Source organism: Rissa tridactyla, chromosome 8, assembly GCF_028500815.1.
Source record: "Rissa tridactyla isolate bRisTri1 chromosome 8, bRisTri1.patW.cur.20221130, whole genome shotgun sequence".
NCBI lineage: Eukaryota > Metazoa > Chordata > Aves > Charadriiformes > Laridae > Rissa > Rissa tridactyla.
The window spans coordinates 53,461,213-53,487,361 of NC_071473.1; the positions used below are offsets into that span (position 1 = coordinate 53,461,213).

Genomic DNA, 26,149 nt, shown 5'->3' on the forward strand with positions numbered 1-26,149 from the left:
TGGGGTTTTCCCCCTCTATTCCAATACTGGATCCTCTAGGATGTTGTTCATACGTTTTTTGAAAGTGACAGGAAACATTAAGTAACTTATTATCATAGTGAATGTTCAGAAAGGTCACAGTTTTCTTCTATTGTATTAACTTTAAATAGAGTTGTTTGCTCCTGGAATGGTAAAAGAATAAAAACTATCATCAGAATCTGGTTTTCTGGGACAGCTGTAAAATAGATCTCTCAATGTTTTTCTCATCACTTGGTAAAAACCACAAACAAAATGTACTGATAAATCTTGTCTAACAGAAAAGTTTCTCCATTTATGGTTGACTGCAGCATCTAATCTGACTCCAATTCAAACAGCAGCGGCAGCAGCGGGGATGGGCATGCTGCCATTCTTTCCGAATCAGCACATTGTTGGACAAGCTATACCAGGGCAAAATAATGCTCCAGATAAACAATCAACTACCGAAGCGGTTGTCTCGGGATCACAGCCTTATCATCAGACCTTAACAAATCTTTCTGCGGGAGCTTTGCGGGCTGGACATGCCAAACAACAAAATCAACTAAAAAGTCCTGATACCAGTTTGGGGGTAAGGAACGTTGAATACAAATATTTTCTTTTTTTTTTTTTTTTGTGTGTGTGTGTGTGTATTTTCTCTTTCTTATTTTAACACGCCTAAGAGTTAAGTGCAACTGCTTATTGTAGTTCTTCACTGTAAAATTTGCTGGATCACAGGATCATTCATGAGACATTTTAAGGTCATTTCAGTTATGAAGAATAGGGAGAGAACAATAATGCTCTTTGGTGGTCCAAATGAATTAACAAAGGAATCTTTTTACAATGCTGGAGGGGTTTTTTTCCATGTGTATGCCTCATAGTATTTGATGATGAAATTATCTCAAAGGCAATGTCCCTTTTAAAAGACTGAAATTTGAACTTGTGGTTGAATTTTATGACTAATCAGGAGCAGTTGTGGTGGTGTGTAGGGCCTTTGGGTTGCCAGGTGGGGGGGTGCGTGTGTGAATTTTCCACTTTTAATCCTTAACCTCTTAGCCATAACTGACGTATTCTTACTCTGTATCAGTTTTATTTCCTTGAAGGCGAGCGGTGGGAGGATGATGGGATGGGATTTAAGTTGAACCAGAGTGGGCTAATTTTCAGCACTGTTTTCTTGTCATTAACAGAATTTGCTTTTTTCTATAATATACAGAAATACTTTGACATTTATGGGGAAATGTGTTCCTAATTCAGGTCAGATCTATATTTTCCCTACATATTTTCTGAAGCATCTGAAGTGATTAGATTATATACACCAAGTGTTAGACAGCTTTGACAGATTTGGTCCTACTTCAGAAAATAGACTTTTTAATTTTTAAATCAATTTTTTTACTGCAATGAAGGGGGATTTTACCTGTGTATAGAGGGACGTGGGGAAGATACATAGGGTGTATGTGTATACGTATATAAAATCAGTGTTTTATTTCAGCATTTCATGTAGTTAAAAGGGAATGTAATTAAACCATTAGAAGACTAGATCATTCATTTATTTCTATGAATATTGTTTACCAGGAGGAGTTCTTTTTTGAAATCCTGGTAGATGATTTAATTGTTTCCTTTTCTGCACCAGTAGACAGAAGGCCCAATTTGCAAAACTTACTTCCTTGACGAGACAGCCGCAGTCTGTGTGCTGATACTGAATGGTCATGCTGTCTTAAATGCCTGCTTTTGCATCAAAATGATGAATTTCAGTACTCTGTTGAAGTTTTTAGTGTTTGAAAACTGGTCTCACTTTTTGAAAAGTTGTTGATTAATACTATATTACTGAAAATAATATTAATCCAGTAAAATAGTGGATTTTTTTTCCTTAATGGTCTTTGAAAAGATGAGCAGAATAGATATAGAGGAGAATATTATACAAACATCTTTGAGCTATGTATTTCAGACAAGCTATGTAACTTGCTATGGCTGCTTCGTCCTTGTTTTTTCTAACGTAAGCTAAGGGGATGTAAGCTGGTAGCATACCCTTCTTAGTCCCTCGTAGGAAACACTTCTGGTGGTTTGGAGTGAGTCAGTCCTGCACTTCATTTCCACTCATAAACATTTTCCCCTTTTAAGTACGGGCTTATAAATGGAGTGATCAGTAAGAGGTGTTGTAATGCCAGAGTGCAGAGAGTGGCATCTCTCCAGGCCAGGGTTCGTTTGTCCTTTATTTGCTTGTGGCTTGGGTGAAGAGAGTTGATTTTTGTCTTGGCCACGTACTTAATGCTAATTCCCTGCATCTGGAGTCGTTATGGTGATTATTATGCCTTTACTTGAGTGTAAAAGGTTTTATTTTGTTTGGTTTTTTAATATCCTTCAGTAACTTAACAATCTAAAGAGAAACATTCCTACAAAATTGTTTGGCAAGAAAAAAATAGAAGCAATGTGTCCAGACAGTTGTCCCCAGTATTTAATTTGAAAGTTTTCCTGATACATTTCATAGGGCTAAGCTTTTTTCAAAATCCTGCTGGGACACTTACCTTATTTCTGACAAATTTTGTAGGAATATAATGCAAACAACTGCCCTGTCCAATTGTTTCGCAGACTCCCTTGAAAAAACAGACCTCGCTGCTAGGAGAACCACCGAAAGAAATACGTCTTAGTACCAACCCCTACTTGAATTTGGCAAGTGTGTTGCCTGGTATATGTCTTCCAGGTAAGCAAATGTTTAGCGGTTTTAGTTGCAAATCTCCTTGACGGGAGTGTGGCAAATTGTTATTCTGTTTGGCAAGTCATTTCAGTGACCACAACGCTTATCTTTAAGGAAGTCTTGCGGTCTGTCTTGAAATTGCGATCTGATCTATCCTGATAGTTAATATTTTATTTGGGAAGGGTAAATTTTCAGAGTTAATGGGCTTACTGATGTAGACAAACTTCTAGAAAGCCTTTCAATTATCAGTAGCAGTGGTTAATTTTGAGCACAGCCTAATCTGAAGTAGCAAATTTCTGATTTAATCACAGAATATTGTGAAACAAGAGTGCAACCTAATTTCTGCAGTTTATACAAACTTGTGAATTCTTTATGTTACGAACAGCAATTGCCAGCAAAGCCTCTAGTCCGCCACAGCAGACCGGACTTCCGAACAACATCGTGGATGCTGCTGTGTCTCAGGGAACTACATCACAACATGCAATGGAAAATTATTTTAATTACTCTCAACAGCATGGGGAGTACACACAGGTATGTGGTTTTGCAGCGCTTTCTTCTGAAGCCTGGTTTGTCACCCCGAGCTCCGGTAGCAGGATTTTTGGCAGAGATGTGCTCAGAGATGCCTCCCTGAGCTGCTCGGTGTTTTTCTCTGCGTACTCTTAATGCGCTTCTTGGTACACATGTGGTCTGATAGCCCTGCGTGCAGCTGAACAGCCTTGCCCAACATCAGGTACCACTCTTCAAGGCTTTCCTACAACTAAAGCCCACCTTTTCCTTCACATCAAACTTTGTAGGTCCCCTTCACTGCCAGTTTCTCTCTTTCAGTGTACAGAATAGATTTAGCACAAAATACACCTAATGCCAGTGAAAAGAAGCTTCAAGACATTCCCAGCTGCAGTATTATAACCATTGGAAGATTGCTTCTTGAGAACCTGAATTCAGCTCGGTTGGCTGAAAAATTACCTCTTACAACTTCTGGCTTGGCTTCTGTCTGTCTTCAAAACCATGAAGTTTTTCTTTCCCTTCCCAAGAAGTTTTAAAGTTTTCTTGAACTTTGGCTAGATCCCAGAGAAGGGTGTGTTCTGTCTGCCAGCAGTTCCTGTACAGCTTGGGGAATTTTTGCAGTCTCTGCCAGCTGGTTTCACTGCACGGGATTTCTTCACCGTTTGCCCCATTTGGTGATCAGAGCATGGCCATTAAGGTGGAGGGCTGCCCCTTGTCTGGACAGTGTTTTGGTGTAGTATTGAGGGCAAGTACTGAGTTTCACAGACATTGGGACATTTTGTGAAATAGCATTTCCATATTTTCATTAGCCATCGCTAGTCTGTGTAGAAATGTAATTGTATACAAATCAAATATGAGAAGTGGATTGTAATCTGTCTAGAAAGCTTGGGTGTGCACTGAGACACCCTGGCTCTGCTGTCGGTCTCTCTTTCTCCTGCCCTGGTCCCATCACCACCTCCTCCTCCTCCCCAGAGTGGCCCGATCCCTCATCCGATGGCAGGAAGGCAGAAACAGGCTGTGCTCCTCTTTCCGAGGCTGCTGGCAAGGAAATCTGTGTTGCTCCAAAGCTCCCTGGGGTAGAGCAGGGCTGCTGTGGGAGTGGGTTGAGTCTGGAGGACGGAGTGCGGGCGCACGGGTGGGCACGGGGGTGGTTTTGTGCGAGGAGGGTCTCAGCCTGGCCAGGAGGGGATGCGGTCGCTGCACGGCACTCGCTGCAGCAGGGGCCTTTACTGGGGGCCAGACCCACCTCCCAGTCAGATCAGACCTGGTGACAGTTGTGGGTTAGGGAAGCAAGAGGGGTGTCCTGCGGGCCGTTGTGCCGTGTGTTTCATGAAAGCACTAACATAATCTTGAATATTTTGTTTAAATCTGATTATTGGCTTTAAATTCATTTTGATGTCTCCTGGAGGTAGTTCCTTACCCCAAATCCTTAAAATACTGTCCAAAAAAATCAGTAGTATTGTAATATTAGTGTCACTAGTATGAACTTCAGACAAGGACTCAAACGGTGTCACTTAGGTGCAGAGATGCCACATGTCATCATTCAGCTGTGTTCGTACTGTCTTTTCCTTCCATGTAACAGAAATTACATTGTACTTGTATCAACGGTGCCTTGTGTATCTTTTGCACCCTTAATGTAGTTTTAAATGTTTGGTTTGAGCTTTTATCACTGGTGTTAAACATGTTTTGGTGCTTCTGGGGGAGCTTTGCCTTTAATTCATTCTCCTGTCCTGTGAGACCGTAAGAATTGTTTCCATTTAGAGTCATCTTAGTAGACAGCTAATGGGAAGAGGTTTTTTCCTCCTTTATAGGAGGCTGTTCAGCAGTGGTATCAGCATTATGCTCAGGCATATAACTCTACCCAGGCAAGAGTCGATGAATTTGAAAATGAAGCTGCTGAGGTGAGAAATAATTTTATTTTCTTGATGTCTGCATTGGCTGTTTCTCCCATCAGCTGTCAGGGTGCTTTTGGAGTCTGGACACCTGCTTTCTTTGTTGGTAGTGGCTGCTGCCGTCGGTACCGCAGGAATGAGGGGCTGGAGAGTGTGGGACGAATGGCACTGCATGGTCACCTTCTGCAGGGCATCCCTGCACCGTTACTCTCCAGGATTCATATTCACGCTTTTATCTCTGCCATGAACGTTCCTCTGTCTAAAATCCCACAATCGGAGGCTACCTGTAAAGTTCAGGAGTGTATTAAAGTACTCCTTCCAAGAAACAGCACACCGCAACAGTATTTCCCAGTCTCACTATTGAAGGATTTTTTCTCGCCTAGGCTATTATATAGCCAGAGGTTTTTCTTTTTTAAAGGAATTGTGTAAAGTAAATCATCCCCCAAACCCTACGTTTTGCTCCGGAAGTCGCTGCATGCCTGAGCTGCTGTGAATGGTACACTCCTTTTAGCAGTTGAATGTGACTCAGGCATTTTCACATCCACTGAGCGCTCATTACTATATCAAGTAAAAATGCATTATTAAACGTATTTTCTTTCAACTTCTGGTTTATCATGGATCCCGTTCTGCATTTAGGAATCTACAGGTGGATCTTACCCAGCCTACAGCACCTGCTTGCAGGTCATGCCTACACTTTACAGTGGAGCCCAGGGACCATACCAGCCAGGCAGCTTGCAGCTTCCTCCACAAAAACCATTAAATAAGGTGAGAGGAGAGACCCAGCAGAGTGGTTGCAGAGGCAGCCCCGGCCAGCTGCTGGTGGAAGCGCTTCTTATTTGTCTTATGCTGCCACCGAGTGGACTTCGTACCCACGACAAGCCAAGGCAGTTTTTCCACTGCACCCGTGCTCCCCAGGATCCCACGCAGTTCCTGGTGGATGTGATAAATAGAAGCAGCGGTTGGGCAGGGTGTGCCGGCACCAGCGTCCCTCGGAGCCCTCCAGCACCCTGGAGATCAGTGCTCCTCGCTGCCCACAAACCACCAAATCCCACAGGCAAAGAAAGGCTGGATGTCTGTGAGCAAAATTCTTGGAAAGATGGTATCTGCGAGCGTGAAATGTGCAACAATGCCTTGGAGGAGGCAAATAAAGTAGGAAGTGAACAAAGGAAGAGGAGGAGGTTCACACTGGTTTTAGATGGGGTTTTTTTGCCTGACTGCAGATGTTTTGCAGTGGGTAAAACCTCTGACGTGGCATTAGCAAGTCACAGCAGCGTCTGGGTGCCACTTTGCAGTACTGTTAACTGGATCCTGGGAGGAAAACCATTTTTAAATGGCTTTCATTTGAAATATTTAACAGACGTCAGATGCAGCCTCGTTCAGACAGACTCATTGTGCAAAGCTTCCTTTGTCCATTGCACCCAGTAGACGCTTAGTTTTCATCAATAAAGATGCGGGAGGGATGGGGAAACACTATGGAAGCTGTGAGGGACAACTTAAAGGAGGCTGGACTAACAGGAGGCTGGTTTAACACAGACTGAGACGGTGGGGGTAAAAGCTTTGCGCCATCTGAGCATAGGTGGTCATCTTTCCCGAGTGCCTTAGAAGTCCTGAGGAATTTATACCCTCGTGTCGTAGCTAAATCACATTACTCCCATTTTTATGGATGGGAGAGACCTTAAAAGCCAGGTTGTCATCTGTTTTGGAGCGGCTGCAGGGAAGTATGTCTGTCAGCATAACGAGCTGCTGCCTTTGTGAGTCTGGCCCCAGCCACGCAGCCATGCGAGCGATGATAATCTCTCTGAGCGCTGCTGGAGGGACGCCGAGCTGGCTCTCCAGCCTCCAGCGCAGCTCGTGGCCCTTTGCACGGTGTCCGGCCGTGCCGAGAGGAGCCACAGTTGAAGTCAGCAGCCCCGTCTGGGGGAATGCAGCTCTCCTGCGCGGCTCTTCTCCATCACGGCGTTAAATCCCTTCGCTGCACAGAGGTTAGCTGCGGGATTCAGCACATGATGGTCTGGCATTCAGAAACTCGCATCTCGGGTTCGGCATGAGATTCCCAGTTTTTGGAGGCGATTTAGAAGGAATACACAACTCTGATATGACTGGAATTGAGTGAAATTGTAACAAGTGAAGGAAATAGTCTGGGCTTTGAGCAAACTAATACCTTCCAGTTTATCTCCAGTCCAGAGAGGAAAGCTTGCATGTGGAGGTGATGTTGAACGGCTCACTCAAAAGTCTGTCTTAATGCCAGATGCCGTAGAAGGCAGAATGAGAGTGGTCGGTCCCTTGGCATAAACTACACAGAAGTATGGTTTGCCTCCGCAGCGAGGTGCTTTTCTCATTCCTGAACTCAAAAGATAAATCTCAGTGAAGACGGGACCCAGGCTGGTCCCCAAGAGGCTCTGCAGGGGTTGAGAGTGCGTGCTCGTGTGTGTGCGCGCGCGCGGTCACTTTAACCCTGCAACCCGGGTTTTCTCCTGCTTCTGTGGCTGCGTTTCAGAGGTCGAGGAGGAGCGCAGTTGGAGATTTGTATGAACCACGCAGTGGAGACGCTGCACGCTGCTGTGCAAGCCAGTACACCCGCGACATCCCCACGGCTGTTCGGAGAGCAGGAGAGGGGCGGGGAGGGAACTAAAAGTCATTCCTCAAGCAAATTCCTATTTATGATAATGACAAGTGCACGCTAAGATGAAATTGGGCTTAGCAGAGGGTCGTTTGAGTTGTGAGTGTGAATCAGTGAGGGGCACTTCTGCTGGGAAGTGTTGGGCTGGGGGACGTTTGGTCAGCACAGCTCTTCTTTTGGTTGAGTTAAGGAATTGGTGTCCTGGTCTGACACACGTGAAGGTTTCTGAAATTCTCACTCCAACATGAACCAAAGCCCCAGATCTTCTGCTCTAGGAGCCAGGCTTAACCCAGGATACGCAGTGTGGTTGAGGAGGACGTGGTGAGATGAGGTTCAGGTGGTTGTTACAGGGCAGATAGTTCATTATTCTAGAGCAAAGTGACTGTTTAATTAACAAAATTAATGACACATGGGGGAAGAGAGAGTGATCAAGACTCACTGGTTAGGGTGGTGGGCTCTGTGTGTGTACAGCTCTTAGTGCTGTAGGGCCACGGATATTGCAATGTTCTGCTCTGATGGATCCCAGAGAGGAACTGAACCTGAGCCTTGCCTACCCCAAGGGGCCCTTCCTGGTGGGGCAGCCTTAGGTCACCTCTGCCCTCACCAGAAGGTGAGGTGTCCTCACCTCAGGCCTTTCGGTGTGTCAGAGTGAGGCATGTTAGTTAAATTGAAGTTTTGATTAAAAGAATGGTTGTTGCTCTCTCCACGTCGGTACCGCATGTAAAGTCATGCCTGCAATGGCAGATGGGTAGCTGTAACCCGCACCACCAGCCGGCTTTGGCATGGCCGGTAACCAAGCCCTTCGGCATCTGACTTGCCATGAGAGCTGTGCCGGGACAGTTTAACCCGTTCAGCGCTCCAAGAAAAAAGAAAAGGAGCACAAACGGTGGCCCACTGGTGCCTTACGTTAAAGGACGAAGATGGCTGGAACTGCTGCAATACTACGGGGTAACAGCATGGCCATTACGCCACCGCCTTTCAAACGTGCGCTGTGGAGCAGGGCCACCCGGGAGCCCTTTGCCCTCACAAAATCGCATGTATGGTGGGGCACCAATGCATTTACGATCAGGTGGGGATTTTTTTTAGGGAAAGGGCACAAACACTGACTCATGAGCTGTGTATAGCCGGACCTCAAAGCCGAAGGAGTCGGGCCTTTGGAGTCGGTTACAGGCTCCTGGTCCTCGGTAATTCCCAAGCTTTATTTATTGACACCATTTGGGCTGGATCATGTGTCACTTGTTTTCTTCTTGTCCTTAGGTGGCTCCAACGAGAAGCGAGAAGCGAGGCTCTTCGTACCTCATTTCCTCCCCGGAACCTGGCCCCATGGAGTACCTTGGCCAGCAGACTCAGGGCTCCGCAGTACGTTACGCAGAATCCTCGCTGAAAAAAAAGCGCGTTTATTGAGACCTAAATAACCACTCCTGCCTTTGGGCACGAAGGTGGGCTGTTCGTACCTCTGCTATTTATTGCTGCCTTAACTTCAGACAAATAATTCTTCTTTCTGTGGGGGGGTTGTAAGTATCCCAAGAGGAACAACCTCCTGTAACAGGCAAATTTGCCAAGGAAAGGGTACGTCTTGCTACGAGGTTAGCATTTCGGGGTAGTCTGACTTGCCTTCTGAAAGGCTGGGCTGGCGTTTCCTTTGTCGTCTGCCACTGACAGTAACAGTGGGCTGGAGCTGACGAAGCAAAGTAACACGGTGAGTTTTGGTCGCTTACCAGCCGAAAGCAATAAAAATACCGAGGCGGGAACGCTGAGCCTTTCTCTTGTCCTCAGACTGAGGAAGTTAAAAGATGAAGTCTTGATAGTAATTTTTTTCTTATTTTTTTAACTCAGAATGCGGGGTTTTTTTCAATCTTTACTTTTTCCAGGATTGAGAGGTCTGCATTTACAGCCTTTATATTTTTAGTATTTCTCTTAATCCTGGAATGGAGATATACCAAATGTATTACCAGAGCCTCTGTGATGTTTTTTTTCAATAAATGTTTGTTAAAAGTAAGATGCTATACTGTGTGCTGCCTTGCAACATTAAATTCGATTTGGATAGGTGATACTTGGACAATGAAGTAACCTTTATTCTGCTTTTAGGCCAAGAATCCACAGCTTTTGCTCGAAGTAATTTACAGTTTGGCAATGCCGCTGTGTAGAACAGGGCATGTGGCAAAGCACCGTCCCCCGCTCTGCCGGGCGTGCTGTCGGTACGGCAGGGCTGCGGCTACGCCAGCAGGTGCTGGGACATTGGTAAAGAGAACAGAAAGTGGAAGAAAGCAGGTGCCTGGTGTCTTTTTTCTGACCTTTTCTGAATCTGGATGATTCAGCGTTGGAGCAGGAGCAATACTGACGTGCTCCACGGTTGGTGTCATTAATCTCACCTTCCTGCTCTTCATTGTATTATTTGTTTTTTTTCCAAGTATCTTCACTTTAGGAATGTGCTGCACCCCAGCGATGACCTGCAGCAGCAGAGGAGCAGCCTGGCTCTGGTTTTCACGCTTTCTTACATCTTCCCTTTCGCATGAGGTAGGTCTCGTTAGCAGGGACCGCTCCTCACTCACCTCTCCCGGGTGTACGGGCCCGGCTCACCCCCCCCCGGCTGGGACCTGGGCAGCCTGTGCGTGTGTCAGCACAGCCCCACCTGGCACCACACAGACACTGGTTCCCAGCTTGACTGTATTGCTGTTTTTCTTCTGTTTTTTTAAAAAAAAAAAAAGACTTTGTATTTTTAGCTTATTCATTAAGCAACTCAGGCGAGAGTCTTTCTTTTCTGCTGTTAATCCTTGTAGCTGAAGACTTGGAACTCGTTACTGTTGAAATCATTACGTTTGAAATCAGAGTTTGTGTCAGATAAACGGGGAGCCAGCCCTCTGTGCCGCGGCGGGGTGCGGGGGGAGGTTGCTGCCTTGGAATCCTCTCCCCAGTTCATTTGCCCGGAATTCGCTGAGCATTGAGGCCAGAACCCGGCTCCGTCTCACTTCATCTTGCTAGATAATACTGAAGCCATTTTTCAATACTGATTTTTAATTTTTTTTTTTTTTAAAAAGTCTTAAACTTTGCCTTTCAAGCTTTGTGATGTGACCAAGATACATATTTTCAAAGGTTAAACACTCCCCCCACCCGGAGCGGTTGGGTTGTAGCGCGAGCACACGCTGTGTCTACGGGCAGTAACTGCTTGTGACGGCCAAACAGCAACGCAGGTTAGAGCAGCTCCTCTGGGGTTCCACATGGGCGTATTGCTAAATTCACTTGTAATATTTTGTTCAAACTCTTTGTATATGCAACTTTCTCACCTTGTTACGCTTTTCAGTGAAAATAAATGGTTGGTACGCACTTAAAGTGGATTTCTGCGGGAGGAAAACATCTCTGGACTAGCTTTGAAGTACTCATTTAATGTAGGGAAAGGTTGTTTTGAAGACACCGTGTTCCGATCACTGTTCCTATGGAAGCTACATTTAAAAAATCGTTCTGTGTTTAATTTATGATTAAAAAAGATACACACATGGAGAAAAAAAAAATCTTTTATTAGGTTTGGTTTGTATAAAGAGTAACAAAGTGCTTACAGATTTAAACCAGGCTTCTACGTGACATACAGAAAAAACAGGTAATACTGTAAAAATAAATCTGACCTCAGTGTGGCTCATAATTACAATTTTATATATATATATATAGCTATATATTTAAAGATACCTTTCTGGTATTGCCAGAACTGAGTAACATCGCCTCAAAAACGTGTGGCCTAGGTCACGGGGCAGCAAAAGGTTTCCAGTTAAACCACTGTTTATCGATATGTAACGGGTTTAGAAGACAAGGGTGCGGTGCCCTCACTTGACTCGTTTACAGTTTAAACGCTAAAGCTGGTCCCGCCGGCAAATCGGACCTGGTCCCAGTCTGGCCCCACTGCCCTCCCCCTGGCTCCGCTGCGCACTGCGCGAGTGCAGGGCTGGAATCTCCAAATCGAATTAAATAAAGGCCAATGCTGTTATTTAAAGACTCAGCGTCTTCGGCCGCACGACCGGCCTTACAGAATTGCTAAAATGAATTAAGGTGCTGGCCAAAGAACTCACAGCCCAAAAGGACGCGCGTGAGGTGCGCCCCGCGGCCGGCACCGCTGGTAACAAAGACTTCCCTGTGTTCCAGCTCTTCTCCCCGCTGCGCGCCTCTCCTTTACCCCTCGTGTTAGGGGAGTGCTCCCCCACAGCTTTATCCATCCGTTGGCTTTTCTTTGCTATCCCCAAAGTGTGCAATTGATTTCCTACACCCGTTTCGCCGCACTGTAGGTCACAGGCAGCAGAAGCCGAAGAGCATCCTGTTGTTGGCACGTTTCACAGCTCCAGCCACGCTGGAAGCTCCAGCGGGCGGGAATGCGGGAGGGGAGGGCTGAGTTAGGAAAAGCCAATTTCCAGGTTTCTCGAGGAGAAGCACAACTACACATGCGGCTCCATGCTTTTGTCATTTGGTTGGTTTTTTGAACGCAACACTAAAGCACTTTTTTTTTTTTTTTTTTTTTTTCCCTTTTCGAAAACAGGCACGAGCTCTGAACTGCAGGCTCGTTAAGCTCGAGCTGATTATTTGGTCTTCTCTGGATTTTTTTATGCCAGAGGGGGGTTTTTTGTTACTAAAATTTAAGTGCACGTGAAGGATAGACTGTCAGCCAAACTTCTTCTCAAAACCTCCTCAAAAACCCCATAAAAATCATTAAATTACTGTATCAAGTCCTCTTATATCCGTTAGTTATTCCAGGAATAAGCGTGCACAGCAGACTTTTTTTTAAATGCTACAGATTGCACAGAGAACTGCAGCATTTTTTGATGCGGCTCTTGCCCTTTGCATTCATCGGAGTCGTGCAAATTGTGCTGAGACTGTAATCGGGTAAAGATAAATCTGCCTTGCAACAGCAGCAGCAAAAGGGATTGAAGCGATTGTTTCTTCCATACCTTTTAATTCATTTGATCCAACTGTTGACTAAAATTAAAAAGGAAAACTGTTGGAAGAAGAATCCTTTAAACACATCAGCACAGTCAGAGTACAAATTACAGTAGTTAAAAAAAACAAAAGGTCTTGGGCATTTATATTTTGACACACAAAGAACTGACAGTATAAAAAAAATGAGTTACATTTTACTCATAATTGTTTCAAATCCTTGAATCAGATTGTGAAAGGTTGTCCGTTCGTCATGCTTGAATATCCAGCACTTCCTCATCAGATGGTCCACCTAACAACAAATAAAAAGAGAGAGGGTTTTTTTAAAGGATGCATAAAACATTTCATTTTTCCAGGAAATATAATGGAGCAGATTCTCACTACCGTGAAATGCAGAACGCTGACAGAAACGCGCTGCAGATTTTGATCAGAATTAGCAAGAACCTGGTACGGTGGGTGGTTTTGTTTCAATGGGTGTACGATTGTCTCAGTGCAGACAGTTGACGCAGCGGTAGCGTAGACGCTTAACGCAACAGCTCTATCACCGGTTCAGGAGTGTTTTACCAAACCCGCTGGCGTGTACCTCTCAGTAATTAATTACTATACTGGTTTAACAGCGGTTCATTACCTGTTGGCTGGGGCCAGGCACCCACAGCCTGCGTCACCCCTAAACGCCGGATTGGTTCCGGCCCCAGGAGCGCGGGACGGCTCCTCTTTCGCCCGGCTCCGACCTTCCCACGCGGAGTCGTCCGTCTCGGCAGCGCAGGGCTCGCGTCCCCCCTGTCCCGCTCACCTCCCTGTCCCTGCAACCCATGGCCGCCGCCTGCCCCGCGCTGGGACACGCACCCAGACGGGAATCCGCCGCCCCTCGCCTGCCTCAGCCTTCTGGGGGCCTGCGGCGCCGGCGGGGGGTCTCCAGCCCAGCCCAGGGCAGAGCTTGGCTCCCCCGCGTCCCCGAGGGCAGGAGGAGGCAGCTCTAGCAGTGACCCTGCCGAGGGCACACGCAGGAACTCTCCATTTCATCCATCAGAAAGATTCAGAATGAATTTTACACGGATCCAGATACTAAAGCCAAGTTCTGAGCCCTTCTCTGAAGGGACGTCCCGAACTCAAGAATGTCAATGTCAAAAAACATTTTAAAATAATGCTTAAAAACCTTGGAAATGCCTTTTTACTAGCACACCTGAAAGTTTTCCTACCAAGATTAGCCAAGGCCTATTCAGCCATGACTCTGTGGTGCTCTCGCTGCCAATTTAGTGTCATTATCAAAGTGTCGGTGCATCATTACCTCCTCTGGGCAGTTGGGCGGCCGCGGCAAACGCTTTTCTTCTTGCAAGACACGCACCAGCCGAGCTACCGTCATCTGTCCCTGCGTGGGGCCGATCATTTTCAAGAACTCCTGTGAAAAGAGGGGGAATCAGCGGCGCATCCTCTTGCCCTGTGCAAATCCAGGCCGTTTCGATTGGACATGAAGATGACATTTCAGTATCAAAACGAAAACCAACAGTAGATGCTTACTGTTCAGCTGCCACGCACCATAGACTTGCATTAGAAAACAGATGTAATATTTATAAATATGGTTTCCTCACCAGGACACACAGTCACCACAACGTATCTCTGTGTTACAGAGTCTTTAGTGACAGACCCCATGAGGGCTGTGGCCAGTTTTGGGCCCCTCACTCCAGGAAAGACCTTGAGGGGCTGGAGCGTGTCCAGAGAAGGGCGACGGAGCTGGTGAGGGGTCTGGAGCACAAGCCTTGTGAGGAGCGGCTGAGGGAGCTGGGGGTGTTCAGCCTGGAGAGAAGGGGGCTGAGGGGAGACCTTCTGGCTCTCTACAGCTTCCTGAAAGGAGGGGGCAGCCAGGGGGGGTCGGGCTCTTCTCCCAAGGAACAGGCCATGGGACAAGAGGAAACGGCCTCAAGTTGCGCCAGGGGAGGTTTAGGATGGATATTAGGAAAAATTTCTTCATGGAAAGGGCTGTCAAGCATTGGTCCAGGCTGCCCAGGGCAGTGGTGGAGTCGCCATCCCTGGAGGGGTTTAAAAGCCGGGCAGACGCGGTGCTGAGGGACGCGGGGTAGTGGGGGTTTGGCAATGTTGGGCTGATGGCTGGACTCAGTGATCTTAAAGGTCCCCTCCAACCTAGACAATTCCATGATTCTATAAGATAAAGAGATTCATCCCACTTCTTGTTCCCAAAAATAACAACCAATTTTTTTAAAAAAAGTATCTGATTGAAGCAGCTTCAGCAGCAATTTCTTTCACAGCCACTTACTGCCATGGGACTGGACTCCGAATCGCAGTAGGTCAGCAGTTCGTAGAGCGTCACCCCGAACGACCAGACATCCGAGGCGATATAAAACTTACTCTGCAGCAGGCACTCTGGAGCATACCTGGGGGCAACGCGACAGCGTTAAACTTCATTCAGACCTACTCATACACGCACAACCCCAACGCATTTAAAATAAACAAATTAAAGAGGCGCGTTCTACATTTGTAGAGTCCTTGTATAGAAATTAATGCGCCCGCAGGGCTTGGGATGGCACAGGAGTAGTAAATAAGGTACAACCGTTACACAGCAAGTCGCTGTGAAACTAAAGGAGACCAAAACCAAAAACAAGATCGTGGGAAAAGGGATCATTAAGCACAGGAAAAAATAAACATCACAAGAGTAGATAAGTATAGTCTACCAGGTGCCTTTTCCTTGCTCTGATGTTGTACCTTTTTTTAGGCCTCTTATCAAAACAGGAAGAATCTTTAGGATGCCTAAAAGCCTAAGTCAATGGGAACAGACAAGTTATTTGGCTGCACAGTCTGGTTAAAGAAAATTACGATTACTTATAAATTATTACCAAAAAACAGGGCTGTCGAGGTCGTCTTTGACAGTGTAGTATTCCTTATCGGTCTCGATCGCTTTGGTGAGACCGAAGTCTCCGATCTTCACTCGGTTCTCGCTTTCAACAAGGACGTTTCTTGCTGCTAAGTCACGGTGCACGTACTGACAGGAGCCCAGATAGTTCATTCCCTAGGAGAGAAGAAAGCCTTTTATGCTAGTTTCTCCAATGCTTCAGTCAGTTTTTCTCCAACTTCCCCTTCAAACGCTCCCTCGTCCCCGTGGTAATACTGTCCAGGTTTCTCACGCCAGGTTCTCCGTCTGTTGGCACTTTACAGGGTCCTTTTCTGACACCCCCTGCCCTTAAACTCAGCCTTTGGTTCTTCATCTCTCCAGAGACTGCTGTTCCCGCTTTGTGCTTTTTAATTTTCAGCCGAGCAGCCCCCGTCTTCAGAGCCTTCTCTCCACAGCAGCAGTCCCTTTGCCTGTCTCTACGCTTCTTGTCACTGCCCGGTCCACCACAATCACAAAACCACAGCCTCTTGCTTCACGTGGCCTGACTGCGCTGGCACCTACTCCTCGCTTTAGCCCGGCATGTTGCTCCTTCCCTCTGCGCGCCAGCACACCCTTCCTCCGTGCTGTCCTGCCCCCTAACACGTCAAATCCTGCAGTAGGAACAACTTCTCATAGTAAGCTGTTACACAAGGGACCCTGGAGTTACTCCCTTGCTGGTCTTTGTGCCAGTGACACCTGAAGCACAGGAGAGGCCGCTTTAGGGTTCAGGTCCTTGGGGACAGAGCAAGGAGAATGGTTTTGTTCATCAAGCGAGCCTCTCTTCCCCCCCTCCCCCCCACTACATTAACTATTAAACGAGTGAAACGGGAGTTGCAGGAAGGCCGTGGTGCCAGGCTCACCTTGCAGATCTGAACAGCGTATCTGAGAAGCTGTTTGAGGTTGATTTTGTTCTTGTTCCGTGGGAGATACTCCTTCAGGCTCCCGGAAGGAAGAAATTCCATGATGAGTTTAATCCCACTTCCTCCTAAAAACAGAGCGTGTGTTGAATTTGCAGACACGGGACCCTTCTCACACCACCAGCACCAGTAACTTCTGTATAAGCCCCCAGCTCTGGTCGCATCTGTAGCGGTATCACGTGGCCACGGCCAGGCTATGGGCTAATGCCCACTATCAGTCACTGAACCAAGCCAGAGGAGAACCTATCCCAGGCAGCGCAGTTACTGAACTTAAAAGTTTTAAACATTGGCTTAGAACAACCGCTATTGCAAATGCAAAAATACAAGGCAATAGGGCTTTTTTCTATGAACAATAACGTGCTTCTAATAACGACCCCTGGGCTTACGGGGCCACGACCCGGCTGCAGGGGTCAGCTGGCTCCCGGAGCCTGCCCAGGCGCTCGGGTTTTTAATGGATTTGGTGAGAACACCAACATGGTGCTGACCCCCACGTTAGCCAAGCACAAAAATGGGCAGGAGGAGGCCTCCAGAGAGAAACTCCTGCTGCTTCCACGAAGGAAGAGATCTAAACCCGTAAGATTGAACTAAGACTGTTTTGCTTCTTAAAATGTTTATGTTTCATTTCTAAAGGAAAACCCTTCTAGTGTATACTTTTAATATTCTACAGGAAGATTTACCATCCTCTGTGCAAATTCCCTTATACTTGACGATGTTCTCATGATAAAGATTCCTCAGGATTTCTATTTCCTTCTTGAGATCAGCGATGTGATTCCCTCCGCTCTCTGGCTTTAGCGATTTAACTGCCACTTGCTCGCCTGTGTTGTCGCCTTCTGGGTCGTATCTGCAGAGTTCAACCTTGCCAAAGTGGCCCTGATTGCAGCAGAAAAGACAGCGTTATTTAACACTTACCAACCACAGTGTCACCAACGCACTATTTTAGGCATTTACGGTTCCCACCTCCCTGCTGCGGCACAGAAAGCCCAGGCAGACAGCTGTGCACACGCACACAGGAACGCTTATCTGTGTTCTGCATCTCACACTGCTCTTACCTCTCCCAAATCACGGATTCTTTTCAGGAATCGTTTTTCAAAGAGCGTGGGATCAACCTCTGTAAAGGGTTTCTTCTCCGAGACGATATCGGGATCTGGAAGTGGGAAAAAAAGCCCCAGGTCAGACAGATTCCTGTAAGGACACCTCGGTCTTGACACTTCAAGACATCCTTGCTCACTTCCAATGTTGGTGTGTTTCTATCCCTACTGTCACAACTTCCCTTACTTAAAGCCTGCCTATTTCTTGACAGGGAATTCCTTCATTTGTACACGCCAGTCTAGCGCTTGCTGATCTTCCTCCCTCACTTTGTGAGCGTCTCGCTGGGTCGTCTTCCAGACTCTGATTCAGTTTTGTCTCAGGTGGGAAGCATTTCCCACCCCGTAGCAGTTACTCAGCTTCTGTTATTTATTACTAGGTGTGGGACATAAAGTTTTGCCCTGGACTGATCATCTGTTAGTTGCTCTGCAGCAATTCCAACATACGTTGAACCAGGAACCAGAATTATCTGTGTTAATGCTCTGATTCGGTCAAGAGACTCCTACGGAAATCTCACGGAGATCAAAACTATCTTGAAACTAACTTAAGCTGTTGTATAAACTATGGACCACCAAATGAAGCGGCAGTAACACCGACGTAACTCAATCCACACGTTCAGTATGAATAAAACACTGGCATCCTATTTGCACTCCTCGAGGAAGGGACACGACGTGCTCCTTGCATGCGGACAACCGTCCACACACACGATGCTGCCGGGAGGTGCCCGACCGCCAAATAAACCAGCCTTCCTTATCCCTCCCTCCATCCATGCGTAAAACCGGGCCTTACTTTGTTCCTCCAGTTTGTTGATGTCTCTCATGATCGCTCGGAAGAAGGGTCTCTGATGGGGGTCGTAGTTCATGCACTGTTTCATCAGGTCAGCGAGTTCCTTGCACGATGGTGTTGCCAACACAAAATGCCCCTCGTAGAACCTCTCCTTCTGCAAGGTGCAAATGGAAACTCCTACATGAATTTTTAGCTTTTAACTTAATAAACCCGTGCTCTACATTGGGAGATGTGACCGTTACATCCTTAACTCATTGCAAACTTTTTGTTAACTTTGCCAAAGAAATCCTCCTTTCCAGCAGTAACTCTACGTTATCTCCTGCCAGCAGAGAACTATTACTGTGCTCAATCTGGTGCAGTTTGGAGCAACACATGAAGTTTCTAAAACGTGCTGAAGATTTCACCTTTCAGAAGTTGTTTTTCTGCCGGGTGCCAGGCTCGCCACGTTACTCGCGCACCGGGACAGAGGGCCGAGGGAAACGCTTGCCAAGGAAACAAGAGAGCACCGGCTGCTCTTCACAACCCCGGAGCAGGTACCGGCTTCGGGGCAGATGGGATGGGGGCGGCTTGTGCGTTTTCTAAGCTGTGCAGAACCACCCCGGCTGTCTGCCACATGCAGGAAGCGGACTGCAGCCGGGGCAGCGAGTTCCTCTCAGCCACCTCCTGCTAAAACAACTCGGGCAGTGACTCAAGTGCTCAGTCATTTCCTTCAGCCCCGCAGCAGCTGCCTTGCTCCATCGCCTTCCCAACACAGCGAAACTTCAAGACAGAAAAAAGCACATTTGGAACAGATGCCGAGGGACTGCGGCACTGATGAATAGAAACTGCCACCACCGAGGCAGAACAAGATTTATTTAAATTTTTTTTTTTTTTTTTTTAGCTTTCAGAGCGAACAATAATGGTGTCCCCACAGGAGACTAGTTCTGAACCAACGGCCAAAAGAAACAAGCAGGAACAGAAGAACCTCGGTGCTTTTAAGCAGAACCTCAGTCAGTTTATAACTGGACACCGGGGTTAGAACAGGACAGGCGTGACAGCATCGGAAACTCTGTTTAATTGTTACTATGCTGAGTTCTGAAAATCTCCCAACAAGGTCAGGTTGAAGCAATAATTCGCAATTTTTGTAGTAAGGACATGAATTCCTGCTGCAACCTGCGGCAATTTAGATGGATCAGCCCCTTATCAAGTCCGGCTGAGCTGGTTTTCCTGTCAGGGAAAGCAACCCAAATTGGGTACGGGAACTGGAGTACCAAAGAGAATGTACCTGAGAAGTCAAGGTAAAGTTTATGCAATGTAGTTTTACCTCTGCTAACGTCTTGTCTTTCAGCGGTATTTCTCCATTATAGCAGATCTCCCACAGTGTCGTACCAAAACTCCACTTATCTGCTGCAACACTTAAATTTTTGGAGTCTTCAACACACTCGGGTGCAATCCAGGGGATTCGCTCAACGCATTCTTAGATAAAACACAGAATCGAAGCATTTTGAAGTTAATATCAAAGGACTAAAAAACCAGCTTTCTAACTTAATTATTCTTGTTTACTAGCTGCATAACTAAAATAAACTAAAGCTGCAGTATTTGTCTAGTTTCAGGGAAGTCTTGATTCTCAAATCCCTGTTCTCAGAAGGATGTTTCTGCGGCTTTTACAAGCTTGTGCCTTGAGCCATCCAGAAACTGAGATTCCTTCTGTATTTTCTCGCTAGACTTCGAGAAATGAATCCAACAAGCACCCAGCGTCAGCAACGCTCCTTTACTTCCATGTAGTTTTCAGATTCGTGGAAGCAGATTACTTCTATTCTAGAGCCAGTTCTAGCTGGTATAAATATATTTCTTCTTCCTTTTCCCTTCCCCACCGCACCGAAGAGAGAAATCCGATTCCTGTACCATACCTTGTCTGGACAGCACAGTTATGGGTATTCCTGGGTCGCTCAGCTTTATGAAAGGACCATATTCCGTGTCAATTCCCTCTCTTGCCAGTAAGATGTTTTTAGTACACACATTTCCGTGTACCAAGTCCTTATCCTCCTACAGTAAGGGAGGAAAAGCCCAGTGAGCGGAGTGAGCTAGCAACGCTCTGCAAGCGCTCGAACCTACCTACAGCACGGGGCATCGCTGGAAAATACTCCAAGCTGAAACCCAAAAATACAGCTTGGGAGAAACGACCCTAGAGGAAAAACAGGGGAAGGAGAAGGAGGGAAACCGACTGCTCATACTTAAGTATCTGTATTTGTAGAGCTGATGCGTTTTGGGAAAAAGACCAATGTTAACATTCCTTTTTCCCAAAGAGCGCGCCTGCAGAAAGGGGAAGGTGCGGCAGCTTCCCCAGGCACATGACGGAACTGGTGGCAAATGCCAGCACCGAGCCTGTGTGGCCTGCTGATCGAGAAGGAGCGCATCACCTTCTCTGAGAGTCTTTCGCCTTATTTAAAGCAACGGAATGAATACAAAAAGAACATCATTGCACCATCTCGCTACTGGAGAAAGCAAATTACTAATGCCCGTGAAATCTCTGTCGTGTTGGGCTGCAGCAGCGATAGGCAATGCTTTTGTCAAACACCTTCTTACCAAGTAGCTTAGTGCACTGGCGAGTTGCTTGGCAACTTTGAATTTCCAGGGAGTTGTCAGAACGTCACTCTTTCGATGCATAAACAGATCCAGAGGCCCAAATTCAACAAACTCTTCAACCATGATATCTACAAAGTCAGGTGCGTAAAGTCAGTATTGCAATAACCGCCGTCTGGAGTAATCTCATAGGCCTGTACCACGATCCCTGCCCCAGGCAAGCTGGTTACACTAAGTTTTTATATCACCTTCCTCAAAGTTTATTTCAGTGCTCAGAGTCGACATTAAAAGGCTGAGAAGAGCGGCTTTACGTAGCAAATGAACAGTAATCCCGGAACAAAGCATTTCAAAGACCACAGGGCAAAGCCTTCCCAGGGAAATAACTTCTGTCAGAAGGCTGGTTTGTACGGACACTGCCGCTATCACTCTGGCATTCCGACCTCAAGGAATCATCCTGTGAGGCACCTACTCAAAGACAGCACTGGAAGGGAAAGCTGGTTAGCAGAAAGGACTGCTGTCCTGCTGTTCCAATTCCACGTCTGTCTGTACCGCAAAATCAGGAGGCAGCGGCGGCCAAGCCCACCTCCCCCGGCGCCAGCGCTGAGCTTAACGGCTGCCCTGTCCCTCCCCAGCCTGCTGCCAAGAGAGGTGTTCACCCAACTCACTTTCTACATCACGGACGCAGACGCCATGGAGGAGGACAATGTGCTTGTGAGACACCTGCCTCATCATGCTTGCCGTTTCGAAGAACGCCTGGTAGAAAGTGAAAGAGGTAAGTCCTTAAACTGCTGGTCATCACGGCAGCCAAGCATTTAACAAACACAGAGCATCAAGTGGGCACAAACTTGACCATGGGAATTCCCACCTAAACATGAGGAGGAACTTCTTTCCTGTGAGGGTGGCAGAGCCCTGGCACAGGCTGCCCAGAGAGGTGGTGGAGTCTCCAGCTCTGGAGACATCCCAAACCCGCCTGGAGGTGTTCCTGTGCCACCTGCTCTGGGTGACCCTGCTCTGGCAGGGGGTTGGACTAGATGATCTCCAGAGGGCCCTTCCAACCCTATGATTCTATGAAGTAACAAAAACATTTGTGAAAGATCACTGTGTTTTCCGGTAACATAAAGGGTCAACAACGGTAGGGATGGGCCATCCCACAGTAGTAACGGGGCAGCGGAGGGCTGTCTGAGGTGGGCTGTTGTTCACCAGGTCCTGCAAGCAACCAACACTCTTCCCTGTGCTCTCGCAGGCACGCATACACCAGGGCTTAGCATCCCCTCTGTGACACGTTACCCTCTCTTCCTAGATGTTGCACGAGCACTTTGGGCTGCCAGGAAGGCTTAATACAGGGAAGGCGAGACTTCAAATTAGAGAAAAATCTAGGTTGGAAAGGTCCTCTGGAAGTTACTGGCTCCCACCTCCAGCTCAGAGCCATTCTAGATTCATAGTTAGGTCAGATGCTCAAGAATTTATTTTGGTAGGAAATGGCCTCAAGTTGCGCCAGGGGAGGTTTAGGATGGATATTAGGAACAATTTCTTCCCTGAAAGGGTTGTCAAGCATTGGCCCAGGCTGCCCAGGGAAGGGGTGGAATCACCATCCCTGGAGGGATTTAGAAGACGCTTAGACATGGTGCTGAGGGACATGGTTTGGTGGTAACTTGGCAGCGCTGGATTAATGGTTGGACTCGATGATCTTAAAGGTCCCTTCCAACCGAGACGATTCTATGGTTAAGCAAAACTCCAATTAAGCAACTCCCCTGTGGCCACGTCGATGACAGAACCAGTGACAGACTCACAGCTCAACGCACAAGGCGGAGGTCACTTCTGTTGGCAGCAGCACCCTCACTGATCTCCAGGGCTCTCGACTGCCAGACCGTGGGTACGGGTATGAGGGTGCTCTTCATACCCCAGCAAGGCCTGGGTCCGTTTTCCTTATGCACGTGGTCTGCGCATGCGCAGGCAGGAAGCGAGCCCTTGGCGTGCTCCAGCCAGACCAAATGCTGCCGCCTGTCTAATGAGATAGGCTTTACCGAGCACCTCAAAAATGCTGGTCACTATGGATCTGACTGCCTAAAACAGTGAGAGAGACACCTTCAGCGTTTTCCCATTCCCTTACTATAGGGAACACCCCTTCTTTTACGGGCTTTTCATAGTTAACCACGTACAATATGGAGAGGCCCAGTATTTGTAATGCAACAGAGAAAAAGGAAAAAACTTGCCAAAGAAATGTCTCTGTGGCTGGGGTCCAAGACTTTCAGGAGGACTTTAATCTCTTTTTCATTTTGATAGCCTTCATTCTCATCATCTTTGTAGTTGAGAATCCCCGAGTAAATCTGCGTTCTCGTCCCTCTTCCAAGATGTTCGCCCTAAGACATCAGACAAAACAGGACATGAAGGAAACACGTGTGAACTTACACAAATACTCGAACCTGCACTCTATTCTCCCTCTCCAAGTCGAGAGTGGACTTGGCCTTCCGCTTGATCTAGCTACATGCAGATTTAAAATTATTACAGTGAAAAACCAGTGACAGCTTGTTTTTCTCTGCTTTAGTGCTCTCTCTGCGCACACTCGCCACTGTGAACTCATTGGATGTTGAAGAGCTGTTACATCGCCGTCAACACCAAACAGGTTCACTGTGATTTAACGTTATTAGACTAAACACCAAATGAACAAATAACAACTGGCACCTTATTTACAATGAGCTGCCATTGAGGCAATCTTTAATGTGTTTCCAAAAGTCAGAGGAAGTAATATTTCAATGGAACGCTCTGTTTGGGAAAGCAATTTCCTCCTAAATAACAGAGGATTCCGCCTCGGGTATTTTCGCAGGAAGCCTGCGTGCCGACTGTAAATATACCAATCAAGAAACAATTAACATAATCTATATCTGTCCTCCCCGGTTGGTGATGCAATTTCAAAAAAAAACAAACCCAAATCTTTTTATTTAACTGAAGAAGCTAACTGCGTGATTTAAGAGCTCAGGTCTTTTAAAAACATGAAATGTGAGTTGTGCGTTCAAGCCACTGGTTCTTTTTGAAGCTTATTCAGGTCACCTGCATCACTAACTGCAAATGATTGTCAGAAAATCTGGGAAAATCTGGGTGCTAGATCAGCTCGAAACATAAAATTTTGAATCCTAAGACTCTTCAGAGCTTTTAAATGCTTCACCCTTTTTTTACCGTAGGATATTATCTTAAACCTCAAGTCGCCTGCTGCTCTGATATGCCAGGGTCTAAAAGATACGGCCACATTTAGCAACAAACCGGCCAGGAAAATCAGCTCTTAAGACTTTCATGACTTTTTAAGAATGACCTTAGAAGCACCTCTTTCCACAGGCATTACAAAATTGCTCAAACATCAATTCGATTTGTAGTGAAAGGCATTACTTCGAAGCTTCTCTTCTTTCTTCCACACAAGACATAAAAACATTTAGATTCTGCAATAAGAGGCTTTAATACAAATAAAGATTCGAACGAAGTTCTGCTGAGGAGAAATGGGAATGGAAGAACCAGCCGGAATGGAGGGATTTTCTACTACTTAACTGGGTACGGTGGGCTCTAAAACTTCTTTACTTATAAGTGGAGAGAAACGCATTTCAGCAGCTGCCTGACCTGTATGATTTCTTCCTTGAGGATTCGGTGGAAACTCAGCTGCCCCAGGTGATAAACGGGCTGCCATTCCTGCGCCTTCTTGGTGGCAACTAGCAAGTTGGAGATTTCTGGAAGGCAGGGAAAGAAAATAGTCTTTAAGGCTTTTCAAATATAACTGCATTCATCCTTCTCAGTCAATAACGTTATTGTATACGCTCACTGCAAGGTAAATCCCCAAATGAATGAGGAGGAGGGAGAAAAGAAGAAACTCTGATTTAATTTCTGCTCAAGTAACTAATATTCTGTCTTACCACAGAGAATTCACTAAAGCAGAGCTACATATTTTATATCATATACACAGTCTTAATATTAGCCATCTTGGGGCTGATATTTAGCAACTGATAGTGTCCTGCACAGAAAAATAGCCGGGACTGAAAGGGGAAACATCTCTGCTGTACAGTAAGTGAAAAAACCACACGCTCCCTCCTGCCAACAGGTACCTCTCCCTTCCAGTGCGCAGACGGGTGAGGAGCAGCTGGAGTCTCGTTTCCTCTCTTTACCTCCTTGAAAATGTCTTGCTCTCTGGGAAACACTAACAGCCTGTTTCCAGAGCACTGGAATTAAACGGGGGAATGGGAAATGAACAGAAGGAAAAGACTCAAAAGCTTCCTCCACCCTGCTCCTGGTCAGGGAGAGGCACGGTTGGATCCCAAAGTCTTGCACACGGATTTTGCCTTCCTGTGTTTGACGGCAGGCATTATTTATTACACCACAATGGTTTTAGATGCCTGGGTGCATCTGGCCTTCCCATTACTGTGCGGAGAACGTGTGCGTCGGGGCGAACCCGTGATCTAGCACTCTGAAAACAATCAGTAATGAACCGTACGCCGGGAAAACTGCTCCGTTTCTGCATCCCCTAAACTTCTTTGCGAATAGCCAATTAAATAGACTCAAAAAGAAGGAAAAACAAAACGGGGAAGAGAAAGAACAGGGAGCAGCACAGATAATGCCCTGGGTCCCACTGTAACTAATGCCAATGAAAAGCTGGAGTGTGCAGTCAACTCCTTGACTCGTCCTATTTTATTCCAAACACAGCTGTCAAAACGTAATCAAAATGTCAAAAAAGTATAATCTCTCCATGCTCTAGACAATTACCAATGTGCTTCAAAGTGTTGATAAGCTCAGCGTCTATCTATAGACAACTCTCCTCAAAATCCGTCAGAACAAGCAGGTAATTAACGTCGCGCAGTTATTCCCCTTATTCTAACAGGAAACCATTATCTGATCAACACAACCATGCCACTGTGTTTCCTCTTTCGTACAAAATTCAGCTGCAAGGCACTTGTAGCTTATAGCAAACAATTTCACTAAGTGTCGGCATTGACAGCTGAACAAACGCACGACTGTCCCAGCCCTCTAAAATCTGACCTCACAGATGGATTTACTGACTGCAAGGCTGTTCTGCTTGCTAACGCTTGCGGGCCGAGCCTCCCCTGCTGCTTCGGGAAGGTTAATAGAGCAAACAACAGCTCACGATGAGAGAAACAAGCTTCAAACCAAACAACCACTGCAGGTTGCAACCCTCCTGTGCTAGAGGAAGGCAACGCGACGCCTGGCATACGTGACTCAGTGGAGCAAAGGAAGAACCTTATATAGTTCCCGCTCTGCCGCAGCATGTCAGCCCGTGACTCTGAGTCAGCTGCGACATTTGCTTTT

At 46.6% G+C, this 26,149-nt stretch overlaps 2 protein-coding genes across 7 annotated transcripts in view; one reads left to right on the forward strand and one right to left on the reverse strand.

Annotated features, from left to right (window-relative positions):
* RAVER2 (ribonucleoprotein, PTB binding 2) overlaps positions 1–9,698 on the forward strand; it is a 36,104-nt gene extending 26,406 nt beyond the window's left edge. The window contains exons 9-14 of one of the 4 annotated variants that reach the window (XM_054212821.1): positions 357–583; positions 2,578–2,689; positions 3,069–3,214; positions 4,999–5,088; positions 5,716–5,844; positions 8,957–9,698. In XM_054212821.1, the coding sequence (XP_054068796.1) occupies positions 357–583; positions 2,578–2,689; positions 3,069–3,214; positions 4,999–5,088; positions 5,716–5,844; positions 8,957–9,103 (851 nt within the window). In that variant the 3' untranslated portion in view covers positions 9,104–9,698. Of the gene's footprint in view, positions 1–353; positions 584–2,577; positions 2,690–3,068; positions 3,215–4,998; positions 5,089–5,715; positions 5,845–8,956 lie in introns of all 4 variants that reach the window. The other 3 variants (XM_054212820.1, XM_054212822.1, XM_054212823.1) reach the window with 3 other exon arrangements.
* A 1,495-nt stretch (positions 9,699–11,193) lies between these two features.
* JAK1 (Janus kinase 1) overlaps positions 11,194–26,149 on the reverse strand; it is a 65,709-nt gene continuing 50,753 nt past the window's right edge. For all 3 annotated transcript variants that reach the window (XM_054212818.1, XM_054212817.1, XM_054212819.1), the window contains exons 12-26: positions 24,455–24,561; positions 23,062–23,208; positions 21,514–21,601; positions 20,852–20,979; positions 20,176–20,311; positions 19,590–19,741; positions 18,290–18,440; positions 17,464–17,558; positions 17,092–17,284; positions 16,358–16,482; positions 15,463–15,635; positions 14,886–15,003; positions 13,902–14,012; positions 12,808–12,905; positions 11,194–12,655 (exon numbers count right to left, since the gene is read on the reverse strand). In XM_054212818.1, coding sequence (XP_054068793.1) covers positions 12,631–12,655; positions 12,808–12,905; positions 13,902–14,012; positions 14,886–15,003; positions 15,463–15,635; positions 16,358–16,482; positions 17,092–17,284; positions 17,464–17,558; positions 18,290–18,440; positions 19,590–19,741; positions 20,176–20,311; positions 20,852–20,979; positions 21,514–21,601; positions 23,062–23,208; positions 24,455–24,561 — 1,847 coding nt within the window. In that variant the 3' untranslated portion in view covers positions 11,194–12,630. The remainder of the gene's footprint in view (positions 12,656–12,807; positions 12,906–13,901; positions 14,013–14,885; positions 15,004–15,462; positions 15,636–16,357; positions 16,483–17,091; positions 17,285–17,463; positions 17,559–18,289; positions 18,441–19,589; positions 19,742–20,175; positions 20,312–20,851; positions 20,980–21,513; positions 21,602–23,061; positions 23,209–24,454; positions 24,562–26,149) is intronic.